The following is a 13,340-nucleotide window of genomic DNA, read 5'->3' on the forward strand; positions in this document are numbered from 1 at the left end:
AGCCACTGCTCCTTAACTTGGACGAGGGGTATCTCCTCACCGCCGCCCCTCCCGACCCTGAACGTGGAATAGCTCCTCTAGGCCCTCCGGTGTCCGCGCAGCCACCCCTGGGAGGACTGGTAATTCCCATTAGAGAATCGAGATTTATTTGAACTAGAATGATCTTTTACTGTGCCAGCTATGCATACCACTATTTATACACTTTAGTGCTTTCCTATAAAAGGGAGTCTTATATTCTTACAGCTCTGCTGGAAGGATTATGTGTATGCTTTGTGTTGCTTCAGTGTTCAACATCCTGTTTTTAAATTTGGGAACTGTTAAAGATAAATGCAAAGTTTTTGAATCATTTTATTGACAGGCACATCTCCAGGTCTGAGACAGTGCCTCCTCAGGAGTTTAATGAGCTTTGCTACACTTTCATCTTTCCTTTTCTCTTGCTGCTCTCATCAGTTGTCAGAAAAATTTAGAATTTCGCCCTTCGTTATTGATCTGTATTTCATGAATATTTATGTATATTCTGTGTACTTTTCCCCTTTTACTCAATCAAAGTAGCTGAATGACACAAAATTTTAAATTTTAATTGAAATTATTCCATGGCTTCCTTCATGAATGAAGAGCCCTTATTATGTAGAATAACAATGATGGTATCAAAGGTGAATGTGAAAGTATGTGTTAGTCATTCAGTTGTGTCTGACTCTCTGCAACCCCACGGACTGTGTAGTCTACCAGGCTCCTCTGTCCATGGGATTTCCCAGGCAAGAATACTGGAGTGGGTTGCCATCCCCTTCTCCAGGGGATCTTCCCTACGCAGGGATCAGACCTGGGTCTCCTGCATTGCAGGCAGATTCTTTACCACCAAGCCACCAGGGAAGTCCCTATCTAAGGTGAGATTGTTTTAAATAAAGTTCCTTAATTGTGAACCCAGCTGCACATCAGGACTTGAGCACAGGAAGTAGCATCTCAGTGTCTTGTGTCCATGAGAAGTCTGGTGGTGGAGGCCACACAGCTGCTAGCAAAGAGCACCCGTGCTGCTGTTCACATGCTCGCTGGGTACCCAGGCTCAGGCCCTTCTAAGTGCTCAGTTTATGAGGAGACACAATCCTTGTTTGCGAGGAATCTTATTCAGCGAAAAAGCAGACAATAAAAATGTACGTGAGGTCCCAGTACGTGCCAGGGAGAGAGGAAGGAGAGCAGGAAAATGTGTGTGTGTTGGGGGGGAGTAGCTGTGGATGCAGCGGTTCTTTCAGATGAGGGGGGCGGAGACTTGGTTTCATCAGGGGGCGCTGTGAATTTGGGAAGGGGGGAGAGGGGCAGGGGAGGCAAGAGGAGCAGGGAGCGTGAGCTTGGAGGAAGAGCTGGCCTCAGATCGCGTTCTTCTGTGATAGGAAGGTGCGAGGCTTGAACGGAGGAGATACAACCTACCATCCCTCCGTTTAGGAGCATCACAGGCCACTGCCAGAGAGGCAGGCTGTGAGGGCGGAGACTGACCAGTGGGGGAGAAAAAACTGTGTGGTCTGGGCCCAGGTGGGGCTGGCTTGGAGCTGGGCAGTGGAGGGTCCGACGGAGGTAAGATTTGAGAAATATTTTGAAGGTGAACTGACGACTTTGCTGATGAAATGAATGGAGCAAGAGACATGCCAAGATTTTTGCCTTGTGGGCACCTGGACAGATGCTCATCTTATGCTCATGGACTCAGAGGAGGCCTGGGGAGACAGAGAGGGTGGATTTTGTGGTCACTCTTTAATTGGTTTTCTTTTGCTGTGGTTTGGTGTAAATGGTGAAGAGTTCTGTTTGGGTGAGTTGGAGAACAGTTGGAGTGTCTCAGAGGTGGGGGAGGAGTCCGCATCTGTCGGAGCATGTGGAGCATTCAGGTGGAGGTGTCTCAGAGGTGGAGGAGGAGTCCACGTCTGGGGGGGCAGGGCTGGAGGCCACACTTGGAGCAGCTTGTTTAGAGAGGGGGCAAAAGGATGGAGTTGAAGCCCCCAGACAGCCTAGATCGGAAGCATGAGGAGGGGCCTGTAAGAGAGGAGGAGAGGAAGTGGAGCAGGGCTGGGTGCTCCAGGGAATGGAGCGGAGGGCGCCCCTTCAATGGCTAATGGACAGTGTCTGCTGTCAGCAGGCAGGAAAGACAATCCAGGAGAGAGAGGAATGACCCAGCCAAGAGAAATGGGAGTGACCACAGGACGGGTTCCTTCATGAAGAGCAGGGTGGGCCCCGTTCAGCGCAGATGAGGCTTTCCTTCCCCGGGGTCACCTGCGTCACCTGAGGTTACCTGTTTCATCTGTTCGCTGGGTGGGAGAGCCCGTTATATGCTGACAGTGGCTGCTGAGGCTGCAGCCGCCCGGCCTAATGGAAAGGTCAAGGAAAGACGCTGATGATTCAAGGTTAATATGCACCTGCCTCATCACCTTTCTTCAGAATGATTGATCTAGCCAGCCTCAAAGAAGACCAGGGTCATAAACAGCTTTAAAATGTTGCCAGTCCCATTGTGTAATATAAACCTTACATGGATGAAATATGATTTATTGACTTCAAAACAGAGACAAAAGGACCAACAAAACAAATATAATATTTTACCTCTGGCATATTAACCTGTAATTTCAGAACAATACCTGTGTGCACACATAGATATAGACATATCCAAATATAGAGCTATGAGCAGATAATTGGAGAGCAACTGGTAAGAAGAGACTGACTACATGGGGGAAAAAAATTCATCCTTACCTTGATTTTCAACATACATTCTGAATTAGTCCAGTAAGGTAATCTACTTCAATATGGGTCTTAAGGCTTTTTCTTTATAAGAGCTCAGGCCTTCAATGTGGTCAACCAATTATTATAGAAATTCACTCAAATAGAGGTTTTCAGTATGACAACCCACTCCAGTATACTTTCCTGGAGAATCCCATGGACAGAGGAGCTTGGAGGGCTACAGTCCATGGGGTCACAAAGTCAGACATGACTTAGCAACTAAACAAGTAGGAAGAATATTAGCCTGGCCCCCAAAGATGTCCGCATCCTCCTCCTTGGAAACCTGTGAATATGTCAGGCTATGTGGGGAAACACGGGGGAAAGGAGGTTACTGATCAGCTCATCTTGGGGGAACACCCTTGCAGGCCTTTGTGACCACAGAGGCCCTGTGAGCAGGAGAGGAGGCTGAAGAATAAGAGAGGAACCTGCCTGGACCAGGGCAGTGCCCAGAAGCTGGAAGACGTAAGGACCATTCTTCCCTGGACCCTCCAGAGGGAACATGGCCCTGCCCATACCTTGACTCAGCCCCAGTGAGACCCAGCTGGGACTTCTGCCCCACAGAACTGTAAGGGAATGTTGGGCTGTTTCAAGCCGCTAAGTCTATGCAAGTGCCTACAGCAGCCCACGGAAAAAGAATGCCATGAGTAACCATGCCACGGTCAGTCCAAACAAAAATAACACTTTCATTGTTTTCTCTCATTTATCACACTGTTTTCCTCCCTTTGTTTATTTTGCAAATACTTTAAAATAGTACACTTGCTTTAAGGAGACCCACTCAGAGAAACGGTGTCAGAAGCAACTTTAAAAGACCTTATAAATTCTTTACTAAAGTTTCAAGTTTATTAAAGTTTCAGATTGCATGGTAGATAAGACTTACCAGATGCCAACTCATTTGACAGGAGTTGGCAGGAGCTTGTGGTGCCCTGAGGGGAACAGAAAGGCCAGTTGGTGGCTTTCTGCAAGCGTATCACTAATTACAGCTGCTAGACTTCAACTTCAAGTAGGACACGATATGGAATCTCATGTTGCTCCAGCTCTCAGCAAGTTAATTAAGCCATGATGAGAGTCAAGGTATTACTGCTTCCCTAAGGCACAAAAATACACTACATGTAAAAGAGAAAATAAACAACAGAACGGGCTTGGCACGCCTTCCTCCATGGGGAGGGGCACATGGTCAAAGATTGTTGTTTTTAGTTGCTAAATTGTGTCCAACTCTGTGACCCCATGCAGCGTAGCCCGCCATGCACAGACTCCTCTGTCCATGGGATTCTCCAGGCAAGAATAGTGGAGTAGGTTGCTATTTCCTCCTCCAAGGGATCTTCCTGACCCAGGGATCGGAACCCATGTCTCCTGCCTTGGCAGGCGAATTCTTTACTGCCAAGTCACCAGGGAAGCCCAGTCATAGGAGGAGCTGCTAGCATCCCCCTGGTGCCCATGGGGCTGCTTCCTAACTGTGAGCTCATCCCAGCTCTGCAGTCACCCTGTGAAGCAGGGACGATGGATCTACAGAGACACTGAATGAATGATGAAACTGGGGCTTAGAGATGTAAGATAACCTGTCCACGTCCACAGGCTGGAAAGTGCCTGAGCCAGGATTCAAACCGACGAGAAGGGTCTTATCCCAAAGCCTGAGCGCCCCGCACTGTCCTCTTACATGCTAGAGTACTGGGCAGGAGATTTTGGCAGCCTGGCCCCCTGGCACTAACCATCAGTGCTATACCATGCACAGTGCTTTCATGCTGACTGTGATTCCCGTTCTGAGTCTGTGTGTGGGCAGGGGGCTCAGAGCTGTTTTCACAAACTCCTGGAGGAGGTGTTCTTCTTGCCCCACACGACAGAAGGGCAGCTGGGCTGAGGTGCACAGCCGACTCCAGCCCAGGCCTGTATGACATGAAACCTCGCCCCTTAATCACGACATCACTGGGCTGCTTCCAGGGGTCTGGATACCTCCTGAAGCGAGGCAGTTACTGCTGTCTTGTCCTACAGAATGAGAGGAAGGCCAGGGGGATGCACAGAAGGCCCAGCTAAGCATTGACCCCAGATTATTGTTTCTTATGTTAATTTTTATTTGCTTGGCTGCACTGGGTCTTAGTTGTGGGGTCTTTGGATCTTCATTGTAGCAGGCGGGGTCTTTAGTTGCAGCATGTGAACTCAGGTTGCTGCATATGGGATCCAGCTCCCCATCCAGGGATCAAACCTTTTACAGTGGGCAAGAAATCTTAGCCACTGGACCACCTAGGAAATCCTGAACCCCAGACTCTTTATTCAGGTTTTTTGTTTGTAGTTATGAGTGGTTCAGCTTGGCCCCCGAGACCCCTTTGGGAGTGTCCGTGAGCATTTTGGGGTATTGGTTGTTCTGAGAATTATGTAATCCAGCCCTAAAGCAGCAAGCTGCAGTTAACAGGCTCTTTTTTAGAGAGTCCCAGAATAGGACTGATATTATTTTAGGAGTTAGTGACAACTGCCGGGCCAAGAAAGTTTTATAACTATTCCAGTCTGTTTGGGGTTTTTTTTTTTTTTTTTTTTTTTAAATCTTCTTCCACCCAAGACTTGAAAAAGCAGCTTAGCATGTTAGATTTTCTGAGTTTCTTTAATTCAGTATAAAATAGGGTTTTTCTTGCTAATCTGTATCGCTAACTGTTAAAAGTGTATGACTGGTCGCATGACATGAAACATGGCCTGGCTGCAGAATATTAACTTTGTGGCTCTTCTTTCTGTTGGCTATAGGTGGGTGAATATTAGCTTAGTGAATGAAGGCAAAAATTTGATTTTCCTGACCTGCCCAAGCTGGAGGGGTAAATGTACACTATGCTTTGTATCTGACCTCTGTAAGTCCTAGACCACATCAGCGTCCCATTTCTGACATAAAATTTCTGAGGTCAATTAGAAGGTACTTCCTCAGACTTTCTTCTGTTATGGCTTTTCTGTATTAGGAATTTAAGTCACTTTGTACATCTGGTTTATATTGGGGGATAATCTTAATTCAGTGCCAGCCTCTTCTTGTTACACAGTTCATCCTACACTCATATCAGACTTCTCATTACTGGAAGGACTGGCTCCTCTTGGCCTCCTGGAGCAGTTTCCCAGGACCTTGGGTGGAACCCCCACTCTTGCCCCCCTACCCTTACCAACAGCTCCCTCCAGGGTGGCCGTCCAGCCGCCAGTCTCTACAGCCTGAATGGCCAAAGGAAGGCAAAGTGGGGTCTGTGGCCTGGGTGCTGGTGGGCGGGGTGGGTAGACCTGTGCACTGACTGTGATTGGTTGTCGATGGGGGTGTGTGGCTATTGTTGTGGTTGTTGATGGGGGAGTGTGGTCATTGGGGTGAGGTGGTTGTTGATGGAGAGCTGTGATTGCTAGCGTGAGGTGGTGGTTGATGGTGGGCTCTGATCACTCACCCAAGAAGTGATCACAGGACCACAACCCTGGGCTCAAGTCCTGGCTCTGCTGTTCAGCAAGTCACTGAATCTCTGATTGTCCCTCTCTTTAAAATTTGCACTTCCCCAAGAGGTGGGTGTTTGGAGATTAAATGAGCACCCTGTGCACGCTAGTGTCCTCCCCTAGACTAAGCACTCACTTCAACAGTCCCTGCTCCAGACCCAGGAGGAGCACCTTCAAGGAGGGCTGTTGGAGTCACCTGAGGCCCGTGAAATGCTAGGGACATTCAGCCCCCACTCCTGGGGGTCCCAGGTGCCCGAGGAGGTTGGAGTCAGGCACAGCATGTTCTAGGCTCCTTTCCCTGTGATTGTCAACCTGCACTGAAACCTACCATGCCAGCCAGAGCCTAACTTACCAGCTTTTTCACGAAGTTAAATTGTGCAGAAAATTTATAGATTGCTTTGATTGGTCTTGAATGATGTGCTGTTCTTGTTAAAATCTCTCTTTAAAACAACTGTAATTTGAGACACAAACCTGGTATCCCAATAAAATACTGTCTGAACCTCATTCCTTTTACTGCTCGGGCCCCTCCCCTCATGACTGAAAAAAGAGAAACGACCTCCATGACCTTCAAAAATCAAGCCTGACAGTGAGTTCAGTACATATGGAGACACCCATGGACTTGAGATTTTCTGAAAGTAGATAACAGTATTGCCTACAGTTTAGAAATGAGCTTTGTGTAAACTGTCTCCCTGGATATTGTGTACATTATGTGTAAGGTTTATTCATCATCGCCTCCTTCCCCAAAGGTTTGTTATCTGTAAGTTTGGAAGTTAATTCATGAAGGAGGAGAACATGTATTATTTATAAGTGTCTTTAGCATCTAGCAGCAGAGAGTGTCATGTTATTTAAAAATGGGATTCATTCTTCTGTGGAGTCAGTGCGCTAGGTCCCCTCTGTCATCCTGAAGTAGACCCTGTAAATAATGAGAACTCCTCCCTGTCAGATAAGGAGAGGGTTTCAGTCAAAAGCCTTTCCATTATTCATGTCTTCCTAGTTTTGAGTAAATGTGTAGTCATTTAAATGACTGAATGTTGAATTTTTCTGTTGCAAACATACTGGCCCACCTTCTACCTGAGAAGTTAGGAAATAGCTCATAACTATAGTCATTGTGGAGCTTCCCCGGTGGCTGAGTGGTAAAAAATCTGCCTGCCAATGCAGGAGATGCAGGTTCGATGCTTGAGTCGGGAAGATCCCCTGGAAGAGGAAATGGCAACCCACTCCAGTATTCTTGCCTGGAGAATCCCGTGGACAGAGGAGCCTGGTGGGCTGTGGTTCATGGGGGTCACAAAGAGTTGGGTATGACTGAAGAACTAAACACTAGCCATAGTTACTGTAGTCATTCAGATATACTTTTACTATTTGTTACTTTGAGAACTGACTTACTGAGGTAGGTAATATACCGAATTCTTTGTTGTTTTAATAAACTTTTGGTTTTGGAGTTCACTCTTGGTATTTCCTGACAAATGTGTCATGACATGTGTCCACTGTTACTGTATCGTGCAGAATTGTCAGACTGCTCTAAACATCCCTGTGTTCCACCCAGTCCTCCTTCCTTCTGTCTCTGATCTTTGCAATGTCTCTGTAGTTTTGCCATTTCCGGAATGTTATATACTTGGATTTATTGAAGAAAACATGACACTTCTTAAAGCATGGTTTAGCTGATTTTACTCAGGGAAGTACTTTGAAGGATTTTTGCCATAGTGGGGAGAGACTGGGCTCACATCCACCTACAGGAGGGAAGGGGGGGGGGTAGTTTGTAGTCCAGGAGTGAGGAGGTGGGGAGCACATGAGAGGAAGCATCAGAGGTGAGAGGGGGTTCTGGCTGCACTGACCTCACAAGATGCCTCCTAAGAAGAGGCGTCACCTCTCTAAGGGTCCAGCAACTCAGCAGGATTCTTGCTAGAATTCAGAGAGTTGATGTCTAGTCTGCGCAGAGAATTCAGAGGAGTCTGACTCAAGTTTGGTCAAGGAGAGAGTTTTTGTGAGAATCACAGTCTGCAGCCTTCTCAGATGGGCTTCTTCCACATAGTCTTATATGTATCTGAAGTTCCTCCACGTCTTTTCATGGCTTGACAGCTCATTTCTTTTTATCACTGAGTAATATTTCACTGGGGCTTCCCTGCTGGCTCGGACTTCCCTGGTGACTCAGACAGTAAAGCGTCTGTCTACAATGCGGGAGACCCGGGTTCGATCCCTGGGTTGGGAAGATCCCCTGAAGAAAAAAGTGGCAATCCACTCCAGGACTATTGCCTGGAAAATCCCGTGGACAGAGGAGCCTGGTAGGCTACAGTCCATGGGGTCACAAAGAGTTGGACGCGACTGAGCGACTTCACTTCACTTCCCTGCTGGCTCAGTTGCAAAGAATCTGTCTGCCAGTGCAGGAGGCGCAGGTTCAGTCTTTGGATTGGAAATATCCCCTGGAGAAGGAAACGGCAACCCATTCTGGTATTCTTGTCTGGGAAAATCTCATGGACAGAGTAGCCTGGCAGGTCTCAGTGAGTCGGACACAACTCCGGAACTTAACAACAACAATCAATAATACTCCATTATTTGGATGGACTATAGTTGATTTACCCATCACCTACTGATGGGCAGCTGGATGACTCCCAAATCTTGGCAGTTATGAATGAAGCCGCTATAAACATCTGTGTTTCAGGTTCCAGGGATGATTTTATATTTATGGAAAAGCTGCAAAGATGGTGCAAAGCATTCCAAATATCCCCCACTCAGTTTTCTAAGTGCTAACATCTTGCCTGACAAGGGACATGTGTCGGAAGTAAGAGTTGGTTAGTGGTAAACTATTGACTAACTTCACTTTGTTGCTGTGGTTATTTAGTCACTCAGTCGTGTCTGACTCTTTGTGACCCTGTGGACTGTAGCCCACCAGGCTTCTCTGTTCATGGAATCTCCCAGGCAAGAATACTAAAGTGGGTTGCCATTTCCTCCTCCAGGAGATCTTCTCGACCCAGGGATCAAACCCATGCCTCGTGTATTGGCAGGCAGATCCTTTACCTCTGAGTCACCAGGGAAGCCCCAGACTTCCCTTGGATTTCTCTAGTGTTCATATTTGAGGATTCAGTCCAGGATACCATTTCAGTTTGAGTGTGTCACAGTCATTAAGTATGTTCAGAAAATTCAGCTTATCCTGAGAAAATGGATGTAACAGTGTCAGCTGTAAGAATCTGGTGTTACTTAACCGATGAACAGAAGATGAGATGGTTGGATGGCATCACTGACTCAATGGACATGAGGTTGAGTAAATTACAGAAGTTGGCAATGAACGGGGGGCCTGGCGTGCTGCAATCCATGGGGTCGTAAAGAGTCGGACACGACTGAGTGACTGGACTGAACTGAACATATTTAATTATGATACCATTATTTTATGTAGGTTTTGGAAAGCTTTTGTTGTTTTAAGCAAAGCATACAGAGTTCCAACTGTGCAAAATTAAGATTTGCTTGATAAGGTCAAGCATTTGGTCATTTCTAAACAAAATACTAAAGGTTGTTGAAGGAAGGTCATCTTAAGGTTTTTTCAAGACCCCAGAGACAGCCAGTTGCCAACTTGTTTTTTAAAACCTTTTATTTTGTATTGGAGTATAGCTGCTTAACAATGTTGTGATAGTTTCAGGTGGACAACAAAGGGACTCAGCCATACATATTCATGTGTCTGTTCTCCCCTAAACTCCCCTCTCATCCAGGCTGCCACATGATATTGAGCAGAGTTCCCAGTGCTCTACAGTAGGTCCTTGTTGGTTAACCATTTTAAGTAGAGCAGTGTGTACATGTCCATCCCACGCTCCCTAACTATCCCTTCCCCCAGCCTTTCCCCTGGCCACCATAAGTTTGTTCTCTAAGTCTCTGAGTCTGTTTCTGTTTTGTAAGATTCATCTGTATCATGTCCTTTTAGATTCCACGTATAGGGGATGCCATACAAGTTCCCCTTCTCTGTCTGACTTGCCTCAGTCAGTATGATGATCTCTGGGTCCATCCATGTTGCTGCAAATGGCATCGCTTCATTCTTTCTGATGGTTGCCAAGCTGTAATAAAAGCTGTCAGGGTGTAGTTTTCCAAGTGGAGGCAGTGGTGTTTGGCCAGGGCTCTAATGACTCTCTTCAAATGTTTTGCTGGCAGAAGTACTCCATGAAAGATGACAGAGGAGGTCATCGTCATAGCCAAGTGGGACTACACGGCCCAGCAGGATCAGGAGCTGGACATCAAGAAGAACGAGCGCCTGTGGCTACTGGACGACTCCAAGACGTGGTGGCGGGTGCGCAACGCAGCCAACCGGACAGGCTATGTGCCGTCCAACTACGTGGAGAGGAAAAACAGCCTGAAGAAGGGCTCGCTGGTGAAGAACATCAAGGACACGCTCGGTGAGTGGCGGGCGTAGCGGGCCCCTGGGCTGGACCCTAGCCCAGCGCAGAGGGCGGGCAGTCTCAGGGCAGGGGGTCGGGGGGGTCGTCATTTTCATTCGTGTTTGAAGAAAAAAAGGCATCTTTCTATTCGTCTTTCTTAAGAGTCTCTGGGCTTTGAGATGCAGTGCAGAAATAGCCTGTTTGTCATTTCCTTGCGATGTTCAAGTTCGGAGGCTTCTGTAAGCTGACCCTTCCATGTGTTTTGAACCTCTACCTCCCGCCCTGCACATCTCAGTCTCCTGGCATCAATGTTCTGGAGGGGCCTGAGATGGGAATTAGCCTCTCCAGGCACGTCCACAGCTCCACCCGGGTCATTCCATCCAGTCTTTTCTCCCACAGAATCCTGTGCGTGGGACCTTTGTGAGTAGAGGAGGAGATAGTGAAAAGCACCTGGAACCTGGTGAATTGTTTCCCCCTGTTGAATTGGCGGCATTTCATACCACAGTTGCGCACGGTGGCAGCTAAGGTGGGGACTCGGAGGGGGTGGTATGATGCCGAGGCCGCTGGGGTGACTCACAGGGGGCCAGCTGGGCACCTGGCTTTCTTCCCATGCGCCTGTCCCCTTCCCTGGTGTCTGGACATGAGAGAGGCCATCTGGGTCCACTGGAGTTGATGGTATCCGGTCTCACCTTCGTGTGGGCATCAGGCTTCCTTGCAGTAGTCACGGCTGCAGAGGGAGTCAGAGTTACTTCCTGAAGGTCAGGTCCGTGATGTCTCCTTCCATGAGCACCATACAGTGACCCCTGAGACCACTGGCTGTCACGGGAGAGTTTGCTCTCGAAATAGGTCAGTGTTATCACCCACGTTACATGTCCTTGAAGTTTTCCTTTTTATTTCTAACCTGAGAATTGGTTTCATTTGAGGGAGGGGAACAGGTAGGGAAACTGAAAGGAGAATTAAGCTCTGAGTGTGATGAGTGTTGCAAAATATTCATCTTTCATTTTCTGCAATCTTGAAGAGTCCACTGACTTTCTTTGAAACCATACGAAGCCTTCACCCACTGGAGAGTAATTTTGTGTCATGGGTTAGGTTATTTCCGTGACTCTGAAAGAGAAATGAGACACTGGCCAGCGTGTGGATCACATCAGCTACTGTAGACTCTGCCTGATGGAGAAATTCTGCTTTTCATGAGCAATCTGATTCTTTTCCATGAAAGTGACACCCGTTTGTCTTTTTTCCCAAGCTTGTCACTTGAAAGAAACACTGTTGTCCTGTGCGTATAATTCTCCATTAACTGTGATCTAGAATTTCGGAAAGTATGACTAGGTAAATACTTTAGGAGTGCCCTGAACTTAGTTTTATTTCTTCTTTTCCTTATCCACTCAAGTCCCTTTTTTTTTTTGGAGATGCTCAACATTGTTGATTTGTTTTGTCTTCTTTCTAATCCTTTTAAAAAAATATATTCTCAAGATTCTAGTAAAGAATGATGTTATTTAGTCACTAAGTCGTGTTTGACTCTTTGTGACCCCCATGGACTGTAGCCTACCAGGCTCCTCTGTCCATGAGATTTTTCCAGGCAAGAATACTGGAGTGGGTTGCCTTTTCCTCTTCCAGGGAATCTTCCCGACCTAGGGATCAAACTCGTATCTCCTGCATTTGCAGGTGGATTTTTTACTGCTGAGCCATCGGGGAAGTGCAATAAAGAATAAAACACCCAGAAATGGGATGGATCGCTGGGGAGTGAAATAAGGTGAAGGTAGCCCTCCAAGTTCCCCACAAATCCCCTTGAACAGCTTGTCCTTCCTCCCTTCAGCTTCTAGAACAAGAAGACAGCTGAGCTGTAAAGCACATTTGTGCTCAGGTTCAATTTTTCACGAGCCATGGTCAGTCTCTGGGACTCCCAGGACTCAGGGGGCATCACTCAGCCAGCTTGTCCACGTGTGGAGTGCCAGGCTTTCTCCCCCGCCCCAACAGATGGCCACCCAGCTCTGCAGGCTCATGTCTCCTTCCACGGAGCCAGCCAGTTCCATTTTGGGAGAACACAGATTGCTAGAAAGCTCTTCCTTAAATAGAATCAACATTCGCTCCTCTGTAACTCTCTCCGCGCAGCTCTCCTTGGCACTTGAGAGCTGTGCTGGGGAACCGTGCTTCTTTTCTGGGGACTGACCACCCTTCTCCACCTTTCCTCCCCCGTCAGGCCTTGGAAATGTTTGCACCAACCGTCATCTACTGTAAAAACACCAACAAAGTTATGTTCTGAACATCCATATCAATCCACAGCAGTTAATATTTATAGTAAGCAGTGGTCCTCAACCTTTTTGGCACCAGGGACTGTTTTCGTGGAAGACAATTTTTCCACAGACTGGAGGGGAGAGGATGATTCCAGGATGATTCAAACACATTACATTTATTGTGCACTTTATTTCTATCATTCTTACATCATCTCCACCTCAGATCATTAGGTGTTAGATACTGGATATTAGGGACCCCTGCTCTAAAGGCTCATGGGGTTCAGTATTCTCATCACCTGGGAGAAACTCCCCCCTTCATGGTTGGTCTTTCTTGCTTTGATGTGTTTACCTTGCTCACCCAAAGCCTTGCTTTTCTTGGACAAAGAGACCTTGTTGTCTTGGCCTGAGTCCTCCATTGGCCCCTCAAGCAGTGTCACTGAAAAGGGAGGCACCCGACAAGAGGCACCGTGGTGGAGTGACTTATCTCTCCATCATCAGACCTGACATGGCATCAGTATTGAGAAGGAAGGTGCCAAGACTTTCCCCATCCTCTCCTGCCTCCCGC

General features: G+C 47.3%; 1 protein-coding gene across 5 annotated transcripts in view; it reads left to right on the forward strand.

The window, feature by feature from the left end:
- The window catches only part of NCK2 (NCK adaptor protein 2), a 118,753-nt gene that overhangs the window by 82,413 nt on the left and 23,000 nt on the right, over positions 1 to 13,340 (forward strand). For all 5 annotated transcript variants that reach the window (XM_060412122.1, XM_042246089.2, XM_060412121.1 and 2 more), the window contains one exon: positions 10,321 to 10,562. In XM_060412122.1, coding sequence (XP_060268105.1) covers positions 10,337 to 10,562 — 226 coding nt within the window. In that variant the 5' untranslated portion in view covers positions 10,321 to 10,336. The remainder of the gene's footprint in view (positions 1 to 10,320; positions 10,563 to 13,340) is intronic.

The sequence above is a fragment of the Ovis aries genome, chromosome 3, assembly GCF_016772045.2.
Source record: "Ovis aries strain OAR_USU_Benz2616 breed Rambouillet chromosome 3, ARS-UI_Ramb_v3.0, whole genome shotgun sequence".
NCBI lineage: Eukaryota > Metazoa > Chordata > Mammalia > Artiodactyla > Bovidae > Ovis > Ovis aries.